This window comes from Bombyx mandarina, chromosome A1 (genome assembly GCF_030267445.1).
Source record: "Bombyx mandarina strain Sakado chromosome A1, ASM3026744v2".
Classification (NCBI taxonomy): domain Eukaryota; kingdom Metazoa; phylum Arthropoda; class Insecta; order Lepidoptera; family Bombycidae; genus Bombyx; species Bombyx mandarina.
In genome coordinates, this window is record NC_143234.1 from 11320005 (window position 1) to 11335495 (window position 15491).

Sequence of the window (15491 nt, forward strand, 5' to 3'; positions counted from 1 at the left end):
TGAATGCCGGAATTAAGACGTAGCATTTCAAAATTTCTGTTGCATTAGAATACGAACTACTACATTAATATTAACAAACAGCTAATCTAATGGAATATCACAAAAAGGCTCTAAATCGAAAAATGTATAAGTTTAATGTTCTCTCTCTGTTTCAGATCTTCTGCTCCATGAGTGAGGAGATTTGGCAGTTAGCAACGGCACGCGGCGATGACTAACATCATAGCAAAATGGCTAATAAACATTGGAGGCATGGTTGAAAATCGTTTTCATACCCCTCTTCATTATTACGACCACTGCTGATTCACACGGAATGCCAGAGGCCATGCGACTGCAGGTGGCAGTCCGGAAACAAGCAGCCATTTGCTCAAATTCAGCCTTAAAGTCGTGCCTACGAATCTCAGCAACGACATACAAATACTAGAACTTTCTAACACAACATACAACAATTACATTCGGAAGCTTTCAAGAAAGCTGGTCTCAGCAACTTGAAAAACTATTCCTGCGGGAGTGTAACTTGGAGATTGTCCACAAACCACGTTCGTCACCCTGGCAATCATGATAGAGTTGGATCTGTCGAAGAATAAAATTCGATACCTCCATCCGGACACTTTCAAAGGGACCGAGAAACTGAGATTGATAAACTTAAGCAACAACTTTATCGATAAGTTGGAAGACGGTCTGTTTCGCAACATGAAGTTCCTGCAGAAAGTCGAAGCCAGCAATAACAGGATAGTTCGAATCGGCACAAAGGCATTCGTCAACTACCTCAATTAAAGATTCTGAGGTTCGACGGCAACAATCTAAGCACATGAAGCTGGAAACTTTAATAGCACTGAAGAATCTATCTGGCTTAGACTTGCATAACAATCCGTGGCGATGCGATTGCAATCTCCAAACTTTTAGGGACTGGGTGATCAGTCACATTGTACACGGCGCCTACATCCTGCGCGAGCCGGTCTCCGTCCAAGGCAAACTTGGAATGAATTAGATTCGTCGAATTTCGCGTGCCGCCCGACTATTCTCGAACCGTTACCAGACTCGACGGTCAGAAGTTACGATGAAAACGTGACTTGACTTGTAAAGTTGTCGGTAATCCACCACCTGATTCCGTGGAGGTTTAATGGACGAGTTATTGAAATGAAAACGTTCGGCGAATTGAGATATGCGGTTAACGAAACATTATGGATCTGATCAAATGGGTTAATTTGACAATTATTAACGCGCGATACAGCGACCGAGGGAATTATGTTGCGTTGCCGAAAATCCAGGGGACGTGACGAAAAGACATTAGGATAGTTTTAACGAAATACGGAGGGTCTGGTTTAATAGCTGGCCTGGACACGGATTCATTTGCAATTATATTGGCTGTTTGACGGCCATAGTAATAATATTTGGAGTGACACTTGTAGTGTGCTACTTCACGACGCAGAATAATGAAATCAAAAGACTGATAAAGAACGACCCAAGATCGTCCAATGGGAAGTTTTAATTGAAGGGTCGGTGAATTCGGATAACGAGAAGGGGATAAAAATGGATGTAAACCCCGTGACAAAACCGCCTAGAAAATACGATGTAACACCCTCGTTGACAAACGAAGCCACAGAGATGTCCGAATTGAATAAAACATTACTGGATAATGAAACAGCTTTGGGTGAGTTTCAGATAATATCAATTAATTATACTTTTTGTTCGTTTGTTTACGTAAGGACCTTTAATACTTTTAATTAATTCTTATCACATACTCTTAATGTTATATTACTTTCATATAACAGGTTAAAGGTCGAGGTAAATCAGGATACAAAAATACTGGTGGAGTTATCAAATTTGCTTTTAGGAGAAATGTTTATTTGATATAGATAAGAACTGTTGAATACTAAGTGGCATCTTGCTTGTTCTCACAATGGAAGGCAGGAAAATTAAGTACAAACGTAATTTTAGTATTAAATGCTGTTTTGATTAGTAGATGAAGAATTAGATCTCGTAACGCCGCCGTTCACACAAACCTGTTACCTCCTTCATGACAGAAAACGAACTATTGCTGATAAACAACCTTTCGACTAGTATCCAAGATAGTATTTGAGAAACGAGTGTGAAAATTTGAGTGAAAGATTATTTGTTTATAAGCAGCAAAGCAAATCATTAATTTGAATATATAAAGTATGATTATCAGTGTCAGTAGGTACCATAACACCGGAATTCTAAAGTCGGCCGAATAACCATGCGTGATTGGTTCCCAGTTACTTATTTATATATTTACCCTGCCTATTCCTATTAGACTTAACTCTGTTTTTATGTAATCGAGCAACAATAAAACTCATTTAGTATCGCAATCTACAGTGGGTTAAACAAAATACTTTCTAATATAACTTTAGTGAAGTTATTCAGATTGATTTATTAACGTATTTTTCACAGCTCTTGTGATATATTGCAAACAAAAATTTGCGTGAAAGATTATTTGTTTATAAGCAGCAAAGAAAAACATTAGTATTTTAATGTTAACCAGTATTCATGGCTAATAATAGGTATGCCTTAGCAAGAATGTGTGATAAAGTTAAATACAAACTTAAATACAAATTAACGTTAAAACATCATCAAAGCTCATATCACACAATGCGCTCTATTGAGCCAAAAAAACGACAGTAAAAGAGTGTAAACATTTATATGTCAGTACGGCTTGACGCGTACTATCGTCTGAATTACTACATAATGTCAGTCCACCATCTCCAAAATGTTTGCCCTCTGAAAGCATGCTATAAAGTCAAGCATTTTCAAATTAATCTACCTTTTAAGCCTTTTCTGGACTTCCGCAAATGATTCAAGACCAAAATTAGCCAAATCGGTCCAGCCGTTCTCGAGTTTTAGCGAGACTAACGAATAGCAATTCATTTTATATATACTAGTGGTCCCGCTGTAGTCGAAATTCGACTATAATTAATTGGAATTGTAAGTTTTTACACTATTATGATTGTATTTTATACTTCTATAATGACAAATTTCGCCAAGATTACACTATAAAAAATATTACAAACAATATTTAATCTATTCTCAATTTGACAACAGACCCCAAGAACAAAAGTTGACAATAAATAGTATGGATCCGTGTGTGCGTCAAATACATGGTATGTAGTGTGTGTAATGTTTTCTTTATTGATTTAATGTATCTTTTATGCATTATTTAAAAAAAAATTAGCATTGTGCATTTCTTCTCTATATTCTCTATAAGTGTGGAAAATTTCATACTCTTCCGTCCGCGCAATTTTCGTATAAGGGATACAAAGTTATTGCTTCACGTATTAATATATAGATAGATATAGATTAATGTCGCGTTTTGTTTAAATATTTGTGTTGCATTACTGCAAAGACCACAACTATCCATACCTCCATAATAGCATTATGAATTTGAAAGTGTGTCTGTTTGTTTGTCTTTATTCGCGTCGAAATTAACCAACGCATTGTAATTTTTTTCTAAAGTGACAGTTTTAAATCAGGAGAGTGACACATACTACTTTTTATCCGAAAACTTCTAAGTCCCACGGGAAACGGGTAAAAATTACGTCACATTTAAGAAAATATAATTAACCCTTTCCTTGATCGGGCGGGTGAATCCGCTACTAACATATATTATAATCAAAACTACAGTTAACAATCACCGATCAGTCAAATCAAGAAGTAAATACAATAGTTTTATTACTTTATGTATTTTATTAATTGATCAAGACAACTGGAATTAAGAAATGAACATTTGAATGTTTTATTATTTTTTTATTTTCTTTATTTTTTATTATATTTCTTATTGTAAACGAGTAAATACGAAATTGATTTAGTATAACATGGTTTTTTTTTTATTGCTTAGATGGGTGGACGAGCTCATAGTCCTTCAGGTGTTAAGTGTTTGCTGGAGCCCATAGACATGATTTTAATATTTACCCTATAATCATGTTAAGAAAATTTTCCTTGTATATAATTTGATTCGCAATCAAGAACGGCAAGTAAATTCAAACAAATTCCTTATTTTCTTGTTTCCTTTGATCTCGGATTTCGCGAACAAAACTTTAACGTTTCCCATCAGAATTTATTTAGGGACGTTGCAAGCTGGCGATTAAAATTTATTCCGTTTTATTTAGATGAAATGTACTCTGCTACTTACATATTAAAGACGTACGCGAATCAATCTGCTAAGTTAGCGGGTGGTACTTAACGGTAGGCAGCGGCTTGGCTCTGCCTCTTGCATTGTTGACCTCCATGAGCGACGGTAACTACTCACCATCAGGTGGGCCGTATGCTCGTCTGCCTACAAGGGCAATATAAAAAAAATACTCAACACAATTTTTTTTTTGCTTAGAATAGTGGGCGATCTCACAGCCCACCTGGTGTTAAGTGATTACTGGAGCCCATAGACATCTACAACGTAAATGCGCCACCCATCTTGAGATATAAGCTCTAAGGTCTCAGTATAGTTACTACGGCTGCCCCAACCTTCAACCGAAACGCATTATTGCTTCACGGCAGAAATAGGCGGGGTGGTGGTACCTACCCGTGCGGACTCACAAGAGGTCCTACCACCAGTAATTAAGAGTGAAAGGCTCCTTCTTTCGTTTTCAGTAAACATCATAATTGTGAACAAGATATATCTCTTATTTAATTCTAATTATTAATTAGAAAAAAAGAAAAAAAACTAAGGGATACGAAAGGGTTAAAAAAACATGCCCGTTGAATTTTTGTTTTTCTCGGCATTGTGATCGTACTTGAAACCGGTCGTGGAATTTATGATGGCTTCCAGTGACAATGTTAAATGACAAAACAATTGTAATTAATTATTGCGTAGCAACAATAATGGTTAAATACATTAGGTTGGGTAATGTGAGGGACACTAAAATAATAAGATGGATTGTGTGAAAGAAGGCAATGTGAGTACAGAGATGAGGTAAGATAGGCCCGAATGGAAATGAGGATATGCTATACTGACCCCACATACTGGGGCAAGAAGAAGACGAAGTGTTTAAGCAATGCTATTCTTGTGTGAAATGGATAAAATTGCTTAGTAACATGGTTGGCTGGGTTGCTAATGATCTAATTAAACGTCCAGCATCAGTTATATGCCGTGCATCCACCAGTAAAATCAGCTAAAGTCAGGGACAGAGACAAGCCGTTGTCTGCTATTAAGTACTCTCCACAAGTCTCGTTCGAAGAAAGGCATGTCATAGCGCTCGCTAAGCATCTTGAAGGGGAGCTTATTCTAAAGTCGGATGGTACGTGGCAAAAAAGATCTCTGGAACGCACTGTGGATAAACGCCACTGCTGTCTGCTGTCTGCTATTAAGTACGCTCCAAATAGTATGGATGAACTCTACTCTGTGGCGGGCGGTGCGATGCTAAAAGAAGAATATTATCAGATAAAAGTACCCACTATTTTTATAACTGTAGTTTTCGAAACACAATTTTCACTTAAGCGAAGGAAAAGGCCAAAACAAAATCAGATGTAGCCCTATAGAGTACCTTTATCAAATTGTTTGATGTTGTGAGAATACCCTTAACAAAAAAGTGTACAAAAACACGGTTTTATTACGGTTATAACAAAGTTAGGTACGGGCGCTTTAAGAGTTGCCAATGTGAAAAGTCTTATGACTGGAGAGAACTATTTTCAATAAGCACTTGCGGAAGCTTTAAGGTTCTTGTCTTTTAGTATTATGTATTACTAATTGGTGATCGAGAAACTTATTGTTTTTAATTATATATCTGACTAATGACCTTATAAGGAAACTATTTACTTTTTCTGTAAAATGTCTAGCATTTTCATTTTTTGGGTTCTGAGAATGTACTCTTGTAAGAGAGCAAAACCGAGAATTTTTATAGATGGGCTTTTTTAAGTTTGTTTACAAGTATTGTTTAATTTTAAATTTTGATCAGAGATTTTCACAATATAAATTATCCTTGTAGATATTTTTTTAACAAATGTAATAGATTTTCGTAGAACGTAAACAATGAGTAAGCTTTTATGATATGAACATAATTTTTCCGACCAAACTGAACATCTCAGGGCTCCAACGGAATAGAGATTTTCTTTGTGTGTTTTCCCCTGCAATATGTAGCGCTCGAGAAAATATATTAAGCGGGGGGTAATTCAAAAATTTTCCACGCAAAATTTTCTCCCACTCCAAGAATTGACTAGGCAGAAAATGTACATTGTTATAAGTTTTCACATAGCCACGCTTGTGAAATATAAAGACAATAAACTTCAAACAACTTTCAGTGAAAGCTGTGCTGAAGTTCTCGTCGAGATTTACATCTATTAATTAGAATAATTAAATTTCATAGTAGTCCGAAACAAAATTGAATAAAGATCAAACTTTGCTCGAAATAATAATGAAACTGAAGAAGATCGGTGCATCTGTACTGTATCATCATTGTCATTATCATCATCAGCCCACAGTCGTCCTCTGCTGGACATAGGCTACACCCAATTCCCATCCCTGAGCCCGGTTTTAGGATCCCCTATCCAACCCATCCACCAGTAAATATAAAGCATAAACTAAAGAGTAATAGAACTAGAAAGAAGCGATTATTCAATTTTGTGTTAATTTTTTTGGTTTTAGTGTTAATTTCTGTTTGTTTATTCTCGCATAGCTTAGGAACTGCTAAACAAATTTGCATGAAGTTTTAGGTAGACCGAGATTAATTTAGAACATAATATAAGCCCATTTCATTGAAGTCGTAATAAAATATTTTCTTCCTCTTCTGTGTCTCCACCTTATCCACTAGGTGGAGTCGGCACAACGAATTTTTCTATTCCATTCTCCTCTATCAGCCGCCATCTCAACACTCACTCCTCTTTCTCTCATGTCATCATTCAAACACTCCACCCATGTCTTCTTCGGTCGACCTCTTCCCCCTCTACCTTGCACTACCATTTCCATACATCTCCCATACATGCATCTCCTCTCTACCCACCACACGTATACCACGCTAAAAATATGATGAAATTATATATTAATTCTAAAATAGCTGTGTCTTTGTGACGTTTTCACCCTTAGAGTGCGGAGTTTATTTTGACCAAAATTACAATGCAATATATTGATCCCTGATAAAGAAAACATTGAAAAATTTCCTACTACAACACAATACTTCACATGCAATTGGTGTCAATACCAATGAGATTAAGATGACCGAATGTACATCAATTAAAACCAGCTGAAGCGTAAGCTCCACGCTAGTATTGCTATATGAGGGTGAATAGATGCGGTCATTGACCACGAGAGTACGAAGTATCGGTTTTGCGATATACGATAAGTGCTAACATGCTAATATGCTTATCATAGCAAACGAACGTTCACGTAGTCCTGTTTAGCTGTTTCGGGAATATTCTAGCTTCGTCACGATTCAACTTCGTATTCTAGTCTATATAGTTCCTTCAATAGGTATCGCTGTTCTCAGATTCTACCCTTCAAATTGGAATACATAACGACTCTTGAAAGGCAAACGTGATTAAGCGACAATGCGTGAACTTTACAGTAGACTTTTTTTTTTTTGCCTACATGTGTGGACGAGCTCACAGCCCACCTGGTGATAAGTGGTTACTGGAACCCATAGACATCTACAACGTAAATGCGCCACACACCTTGAGATATAAGTTCTAAGGTCTCAGTATAGTTACAACGGCTGCCCCACCTTTAAACCGAAACGCATTACTGCTTCACGGCAGACATAGCGTAGCGGTGGTACCTACCCGTGCGGACTCACAAGAGGTCCTACCACCAGTAAAACTTATTTAAAGTTGAAATACCTGAAAAAAAATATTTTAATGAATCTAGCTGTAGGATTGAAATGATTTTAATAGACCAAAAAAACTTTTTTTTGCGCATAGCATATGGTTATTGCCTATCATTTATGTACAAAGCAGTTATTGTCGCTTAGTCACGTTTGCCTTTCAAGCATCGATAAGCATTTCACTATACAAATAAATATTAGTGTCAGCTCTGTATCAATCAAAATACGCTCTGCGAGAGCTATGATAATTAGACGTATAGATTAATTTACGAATTTATTAACGACTAAAGGTTCCACCGGAGTATGGACAGCGGAATTATCTGAGTCTCGTATTTGTGGGAGGGCGCAATGTATCGCATCTTGCCTATTTCTGGTGCAAAGTAGTCATGCGTTTCAAGAATTGGACAACCGTTACACAATTCAGTTGCGACTATGGCTTTACGTCTGAAAGTGGGTAAGCAGTGAATACCAGGTGGAGCATAGGCTCTTTCACTGAATAAATAAATAAATCAAATTGTTTTCATTGAATTTCTAAAACAAAAACATCGTAGTTTTTAAAGTTGAAAATGATTTTTGACCATGAATAACAATGTCTTTTCTTCTCAGCTACCTCCGAAGACAGCAGACGGCACCAAGAGGCAGAGTTTCCGAAGATTTCCCAAGAAACTTAGTCGCAGACCGGTATTCACAAGACCAAACATATCCTCCTGATCTGCTTTCGTTCCACTCAGAGCCCAAATCTCGTCAGCTGGAACGACAAAGCAAACTATTTGCAGTCCAATCAATCTCCAGCTTACGCAGACCCAAGTGATTTGTACAGTAGATTTCAGTCTCCAAATGTTCAAGGCTCGTTCAACCCAAAAGGTTACGTGACGTTACCAAGAAGCCAAGGTTCCTGAAGGCAACCCAAGACCCCAAGTCTTTTCAACTTTGAATGGAGTAATTCCTTATTACGACACTTTCAACATGAAACTCTTCCACGGTGGAAATTACTACAGCTTGAACAAGAGCGAGATGGACTTAGGGCCGATGACAAAAGTCCACTATAATGAAGAAGAAATCGAGCCTGCACCGTCTCCAGCGCCGGGAACTCCCCACGCAACATTCCAAGAAGCAGCATCAGCTCTCCGAACATCCACAACCACTTCTCAATCTACAAGCCATGGCGAATTCAGATAACCGGCCTTTGAAGATGACTTTGGTGGAGAGCGAGAGTCTTCTGAAGAGTCCAAGGGATTTGAGATAGCGTACAGTGGAATGTAGTCAGCGGCACTCTGGGCAGAAGAACTGCTCCAAAACCACCCCCAAACCGAGGAAAAGAATTCATGTGAGGTCAAAGACCCTTTCTTAATGAACAACGATATGCTACACAAGTGTAAATTTGAATATTAAATAATGTACGCAATGTTATATGAATTGCATCTTAGGTACTAATTATGTTTAAGTGAAAATATCTTAGGTAAAATTTATATATTAGTTATATTTGATGATTGCAGTATATTATATGTTTCTAAGCTAATTAAGAACATCTGTTAGTTTTTTATGATATTTTTTTATTATTATTTCGTAGATATTTTGATCAACTATCTTGAAATTAAAATCTATAGACATAGATTACGTCATGAATTTGGCAACAGGATATATTTGGAGTAATGGCATTCTAGTTTGAAAGGATCTCAAAGCGTCAAGAGTTTGGAGGATCATTAAGCATATAACGCAAAATATGTATCACCAGGGTAGAGGTGTTAAGATCGCATTATGAATACAACAGGTCTGGGTCATTGCAATCGCTGAGAGATAGTAAAGTAATCTACTCTTATGTATAATAACATCACAGCTTGCTATATTCATTGCCACAAGACGAGCTAAGGGTTCACCAGGTATCGTTTATGGATCAAGCAACCCACTGCCGCCTCCTGCCAAGGACTCCTTCCGAATCTAGTTTGAAGAAGTACATGTTTTGGTGCAAGGGCAACACCGTGCTGAGGAGTGTATTCCAAAGCAGATTTTAATATTTTATTTATTTATTTTTTATTGCATTAGTGTGTGGACGAGCTCACAGCCCACCTGGTGTTAAGTGGTTACTGGAGCCCATACACATCTACAACGCAAATGCGCCACCCACCTTCAGATATAAGTTGTAAGGTCTCAGTATAGTTACAACGACTACCCCATCCTTCAAACCGAAACGCCTTACTGCTTCACGGAAGAAAAAGGCGTGGTGGTGGTACCTACCCGTGCAGACTCACAAGCTTATCTTGAAAATGCCACAAGCGAAATTCAGGCATCTGTCAAATATCTTGCGTTTATGATGGCTACCGCCACAGAATCGTATTTCATGATAATAGTGGATCTTGTTATTAATCAAGAGATCAAAAATTGTGTTTATGGTTTAACGCCATATAGACTGTGAGATGCCTTCTGTGCCAATTTAAACGTGTACTGGCTCATTATTTGACTGGAAATAAAGAGTTTATTTGCAGGAGGAATGAATACCGTATTAGAGTGTTTAATTACGAATTCAGTCTAAAGATATCATTCAGCCTCCATACTAAATTGCCCGTTATTGGCTGGGTTCCAAATAGGACTGTTTTCGGCTTAGAGCGAATCGAAACTGCTGAAGAGACAATTAAATTGTTGGCAATTTCCGTGGCTCGTTATTTCAATTCAATGGACCTAAATAAGCATGCTAAATTTTACTATACGAGCAGTGAGCTTAGCGAAGGCAGACGCATATGTGTAATTAATATATTTCTCCATAATATCGAGGTGTGAAAGACTATGGGTTCAAGCGACATTTTTGCAACTTTACAAGCTATTTAAAGTAAAAATTTTGGAAAAATATCATAACAAAAAAATTATTCAGCTTTTTTTTATTGCTTAGATGGATGGACGAGCTCACAGCCTACCTGGTGTTAAGTGGTTACTGAACCCCATAGACATCTAAAACGTAAACGCGCCACCCATCTTGAGATATAAGCTCTAAGCTCTCAGTATAGTTGCAACGGCTGCCCCACTAGTCAAACCGAAACGCATTACTGCTTCACGGCAGAAATAGGCGGGGTGGTGGTACCTACCCGTGTGGACTCACAAGAGGTCCTACCACCAGTAAATGGCTATTTGATTGGAGTAAACTTAATTGAAGTTCAACTAAAAACATCGAATTGTTGATGCTAAAACCAAATAAAACGGATCTTCAATTACAAAGATAAACGACGGGTATTATGCGAAATGTCGTTTAAGCCAATTTGGCATTGCTGAAGTCCATGGGCGACGGTAACCACTCACCATCAGTGGGATACAGCTCGTCTGCCTACAAGGGCAATAAAAAAAAGGTCTTTCACCCTTCGATATTGTATTCGATTCTTGTGAGCCTTAGTCTACGGGCACGAAACTTGCGATGGCTGAGCGATGGCGGCAGCGAGGCGACGCGACACGGGGCGGTCAGGCAGCGATATCTCACGCGGGCACGAAACAAGCTGGCGAGCAGTCGCGCTCATACAGTGTTGTGCGAATCATGAGTTTACGTCGAAAAGAACTATTGGAGCCTAGCCCCTGATGAGGGAATTATTATTATTACTTAGAGATGGTGTTCATCCAATAAATCAACGAAGACGCTATTGGGGAGAATTTTCTACGCTTTATTACGCACTAAGGTGGCATTCAATGAAATTTTAAATTCCTTGTTAAATTATAAATTCCTCATTATCAATTTCCATTACTAAAATAATAACTGAACACAACACTGTGTACCCGTGCAAGCGACGAAACCAAACTAGTTTGTTCTCGTCGCTTCCGCGTCGCCGTCGCCCCATCATCGCACGTACATCGCTCGATCGCCCCGCTCCGCCATCGCCCGTTTCGTGCCCGTCCCCATACTGTGCAATGCTTTTGTATACATCGCCGTCGTGCCGCTGCCGCCATCGCTCGGCCATCGCAAGTTTCGTGTCCGTAGACTTAATTAAACCTACTTTCATGATCATAAAAACCGTAAAATAAATCCGAAATGTCGGAAATAATGTAATGACAATTAAAAACGCGAGTTAAAATCTTAAAAGTAGCTTCAGTCCTTCGCGCTCTAATTATTTAAACTAATTTATTATAATACTAATAATATACTAACATTGACTGGTGGTAGGACCTCTTGTGAGTCCGCACGGGTAGGTACCACCACCCCGCCTATTTCTGCCGTGAAGCAGTAATGCGTTTCGGTTTGAAGGGTGGGGTAGCCGTTGTAACTATACTGAGACCTTAGAACTTATATCTCAAGGAGGGTGGCGCAAAAAAAAAAAGCAGCTTAAGGTACGCCTTGATTGATTAGCCCTTTGTTCTTCGTTGAGTTAGGTTTAAAGTTGGTAAATAATTAGACAATTTTTTCTATCTCAGTTTCCTTGTTATTGTAGCATTTTGTTCCGGATAAACTTTACTCCGCTTAAGACGTTACAGTTATAATAATGATTGTATGAAATTAAGAATAAGGTAATTTGCGCATGAACATGATTATTGAATATAATATAAATAGGTAGTTTAATTAAATAAAGTGTTTAAGTAATGCAGGGTGTAGGAAACCTCTCAGAAGTCGGGCTATTTAATTATTAACTAAAAACCAAACAAATTTTGGTTTGATTTAAAACCAACCAATAATATCTCGCAGTCAATTTCACACGAAATGTTTCGATTTTTTGTTGATGTGGTTGCTCACTAGCCGAAAATATAGCATTTGATCATTTACATAGTCAAAGTCACTGGTGCGGTTTTCTTACACCCTGTATCAAAATATGTCAAATACTCATAAATATAGTAGATAAAAAACTCTGCCATCCTGCTCACACAGTACCCTCGCGAGCAGGACGAAAAACGATTTAAAACTTCAGTTTTATAAAATACAATCTATATTCTAAATAGTATTCTCTATTGGTGCTTAAAAAATGTATAGATGCATAACTTTTTAATAGTATATTTAAAGGTTTTCCTTATGTAAATGATTAAAGATCTACCATATCAAAAACAACCACAACACATGTCGCCTGCTATAACCAACTAATTCGTTTTTCACATCTAAAGCGAAGAGAATTGGGAGACGAAGAAAACGATGATCCCAAAGGTCATTATTAAGTACATTGCGTGCAGCGCAGAAACTTTTTTTTGTTGTTGTTTTTTTTAATACGCTTTATTAACTTCAGACGACGTATGTCATGTATGTTGTAACAGAAACTTTGAACATGATTTGACCCCCTTCAAAGCGTCGGATTAACTAGAAATTTGATATACTTGATTTGATATACTTATACCGATGACAAATCAATATTAAAAACAAAATGAAAAAAAATTAAAATATTGAAATTCAACTAAGAAATGAAAAATAAATAATAGTTTAAAAACACTAACAAAATAAGCTTTTATAGAAAATCCTACTAAAAATAGAAAATAAATTTTAGTTAATTTGAATTAAAAATACTCCACCTTTTTGTTACAATAAAATCATTTTCTTACACAATTTTAATTCAAATTATTAAAATTTATTTTCTATTTTAGTTGGATTTCTATAAAAGCGTATTTGTTAGTGTTTTTAAACTGTTATTTATTTTTTAATAGTTACCTTCAACTTATTTGTTTTCATGAACTGTTTTTTTTAATTGCTCTGTCTGTTCACATCCAATAAGTTTTAACGCCAGACTTATGCAAATTTCTTAATTGTACAATGCTAGACGCAGAGATGAGTTCACGTTTGATGCTCAGGCATACTAATGGAAGTCGTGTATAAACCATTTACCCGTTGGACAACTCAAGAGAAACTAAGCATTCTTCACTTCATAGTATAAAACAAAGTCGCTTCTCTGTCCCTATATCTGTCTGTCCCTATGTATGATTAAATCTTAAAACTACGCAACAAATTTTGATGCGGTTTTTTTTTAATAGATAGAGTGATTAAAGAGGAATGTTTATATGTATAATAACATCCATTAAATAGTGGAGAAATCAAAAATAAATTGCATTTTCTGAAGCGAAGCGAGGGCGGGTCGCTAGTAAAGTATAAAATGTAAAACCCTCCAATTATATTAATGGACTAGATTAAAAACATGTTACATTATGACCTTTAAAGTATTACTGGATATTACATTCTGCATATTTCTACCCCAAAGCGGTTAGACTTAGGTCTCATGCTCGTTGAGGTCATTGTTGACCTGGTCACTGATGAACTTAACGTGTGATTCTATGAGTCTACCGCCCGACAGCAGCAAAAAGAAAATTTTAATTTTTTGTGAGACAAAAATAATTTAATACAATAAAGCAGGCTTAATTAAGTATTTTATAGCTTTCACCCGACTGCGTCAGAGGGTTACTCTAGTAGATTTTTTTCGGTATATATAAAATGTAATCATTGTACATAATGTATATAAAAATAGATAAATAATACCTATTATTTAAATGATTCGAAAGTATGTATCGGAAATTTGGTAGGACCAAGTGTGCGGTGTGCGATAGAACGATTAATGGAGAATTAATAAAACAATTTTATGTAAAACTGTTTTTACTTTTATTTAACACTCTTTAAAAATAACACTTGCGATCGAAAAAATCGAAGCCTTTTTTTTTGCTTAGATGGGTGGACGAGCTTACAACCCACCTGGTGTTAAGTGGTTACTGAAGCCCATAGACATCTACGACGTAAAAGCGCCACCCACCTTGAGATATAAGTTCTAAGGTCTCAGTATAGTTACAACGGCTGCCCCGCGCTTCAAACCGAAACGCATTACTGCTTCACGGCAGAAATAGGCAGGGTGGTGGTACCTACCCGCGCGGACTCACCAGTAAAAACCGCATTAGAGTACATATACCAGTTTGATGCTTTGTAGTCCCTATGGGTCTGCCGACCGGAAAAAAATGTTAAAATAAAACACGACTCCGCACAAAACAGACTAACCGAAATTAATTATGCAAATATAATTAAAAAAAGGTTATGTGGACACTGCGAGTCAGGCCGGCGACAAAAATATCCGTGTCATCCATCCAGGGCTAATTATAACCGGGACGAAAATGGGCACGAGCAGAATTTCCTTATTACCGGGCAGGTTGAGTCATAAATCATATTTAGGTATTATTATAATGTGTCATCGGAAGTCGGAATTAGCATCCCGTTTCGTGTCGTGTTTCTATTCATACATTTGACGGACTCGGTGGCGTAGTGGTCAGCGGCCTTGCCTGTTGTGCCGAGGGTCGTGGGTTCGATTCCCGCAATAACCAAACATTGTGTGACGAACAGGTTTATTTGCTCTTTGTCTAGGTATTTATTATCAAAATATGTAAAGAAAATCCTTTATACCTTTATTATTCAATACTCTTTAGTTTTTTAAAAAGGATTTTTCTTCAGTGTCACTCAGTGTCATGGAGTGAAGTATGTCATTGAGAAAAAATACAGTTCAGTTTTGTATAGTTTATTAATACTGTTTACTGCTAAATCTCTATGTATAAAAATGAATTGCTGTTCATTAGTCTCGCTAAAACTCGAGAACGGCTGGACCGATTTGGCTAATTTGGTCTTGAGTTATTTGCGGAGGTCCAGAAAAGGTTTAAAAGGTAGACAAAATATGAAAATGCTCGGAATTAAATAAAAATAACAATTTTGTTTTTCCCATGATGCGTCCCCGTCCATTACTGGGTTACTGGAGCCCATAGACATCTATGACGTAAATGCGCCACCCTCCTTGAGATATAAGTTCTTAGGTC

General features: G+C 37.1%; 1 protein-coding gene across 1 annotated transcript; it reads left to right on the forward strand.

Moving 5' to 3' along the window:
• Window positions 1-299: 299 nt before the first annotated feature.
• Window positions 300-9312, forward strand: LOC114240161 (uncharacterized; the record flags this gene model as incomplete). The annotated part of the gene is given in 23 exon segments (XM_028170614.2): window positions 300-351; window positions 354-368; window positions 371-430; window positions 433-486; window positions 489-530; window positions 533-760; window positions 763-801; window positions 804-921; window positions 923-973; window positions 975-1069; window positions 1072-1102; window positions 1104-1171; window positions 1174-1356; window positions 1359-1481; window positions 1484-1651; window positions 8370-8426; window positions 8429-8486; window positions 8488-8646; window positions 8648-8865; window positions 8868-8903; window positions 8906-9006; window positions 9008-9066; window positions 9068-9312. Coding segments are annotated over 23 exon segments (2103 nt in total), but the record flags the coding sequence as incomplete, so codon positions are not given.
• Between the last annotated feature and the right edge of the window lie 6179 nt (window positions 9313-15491).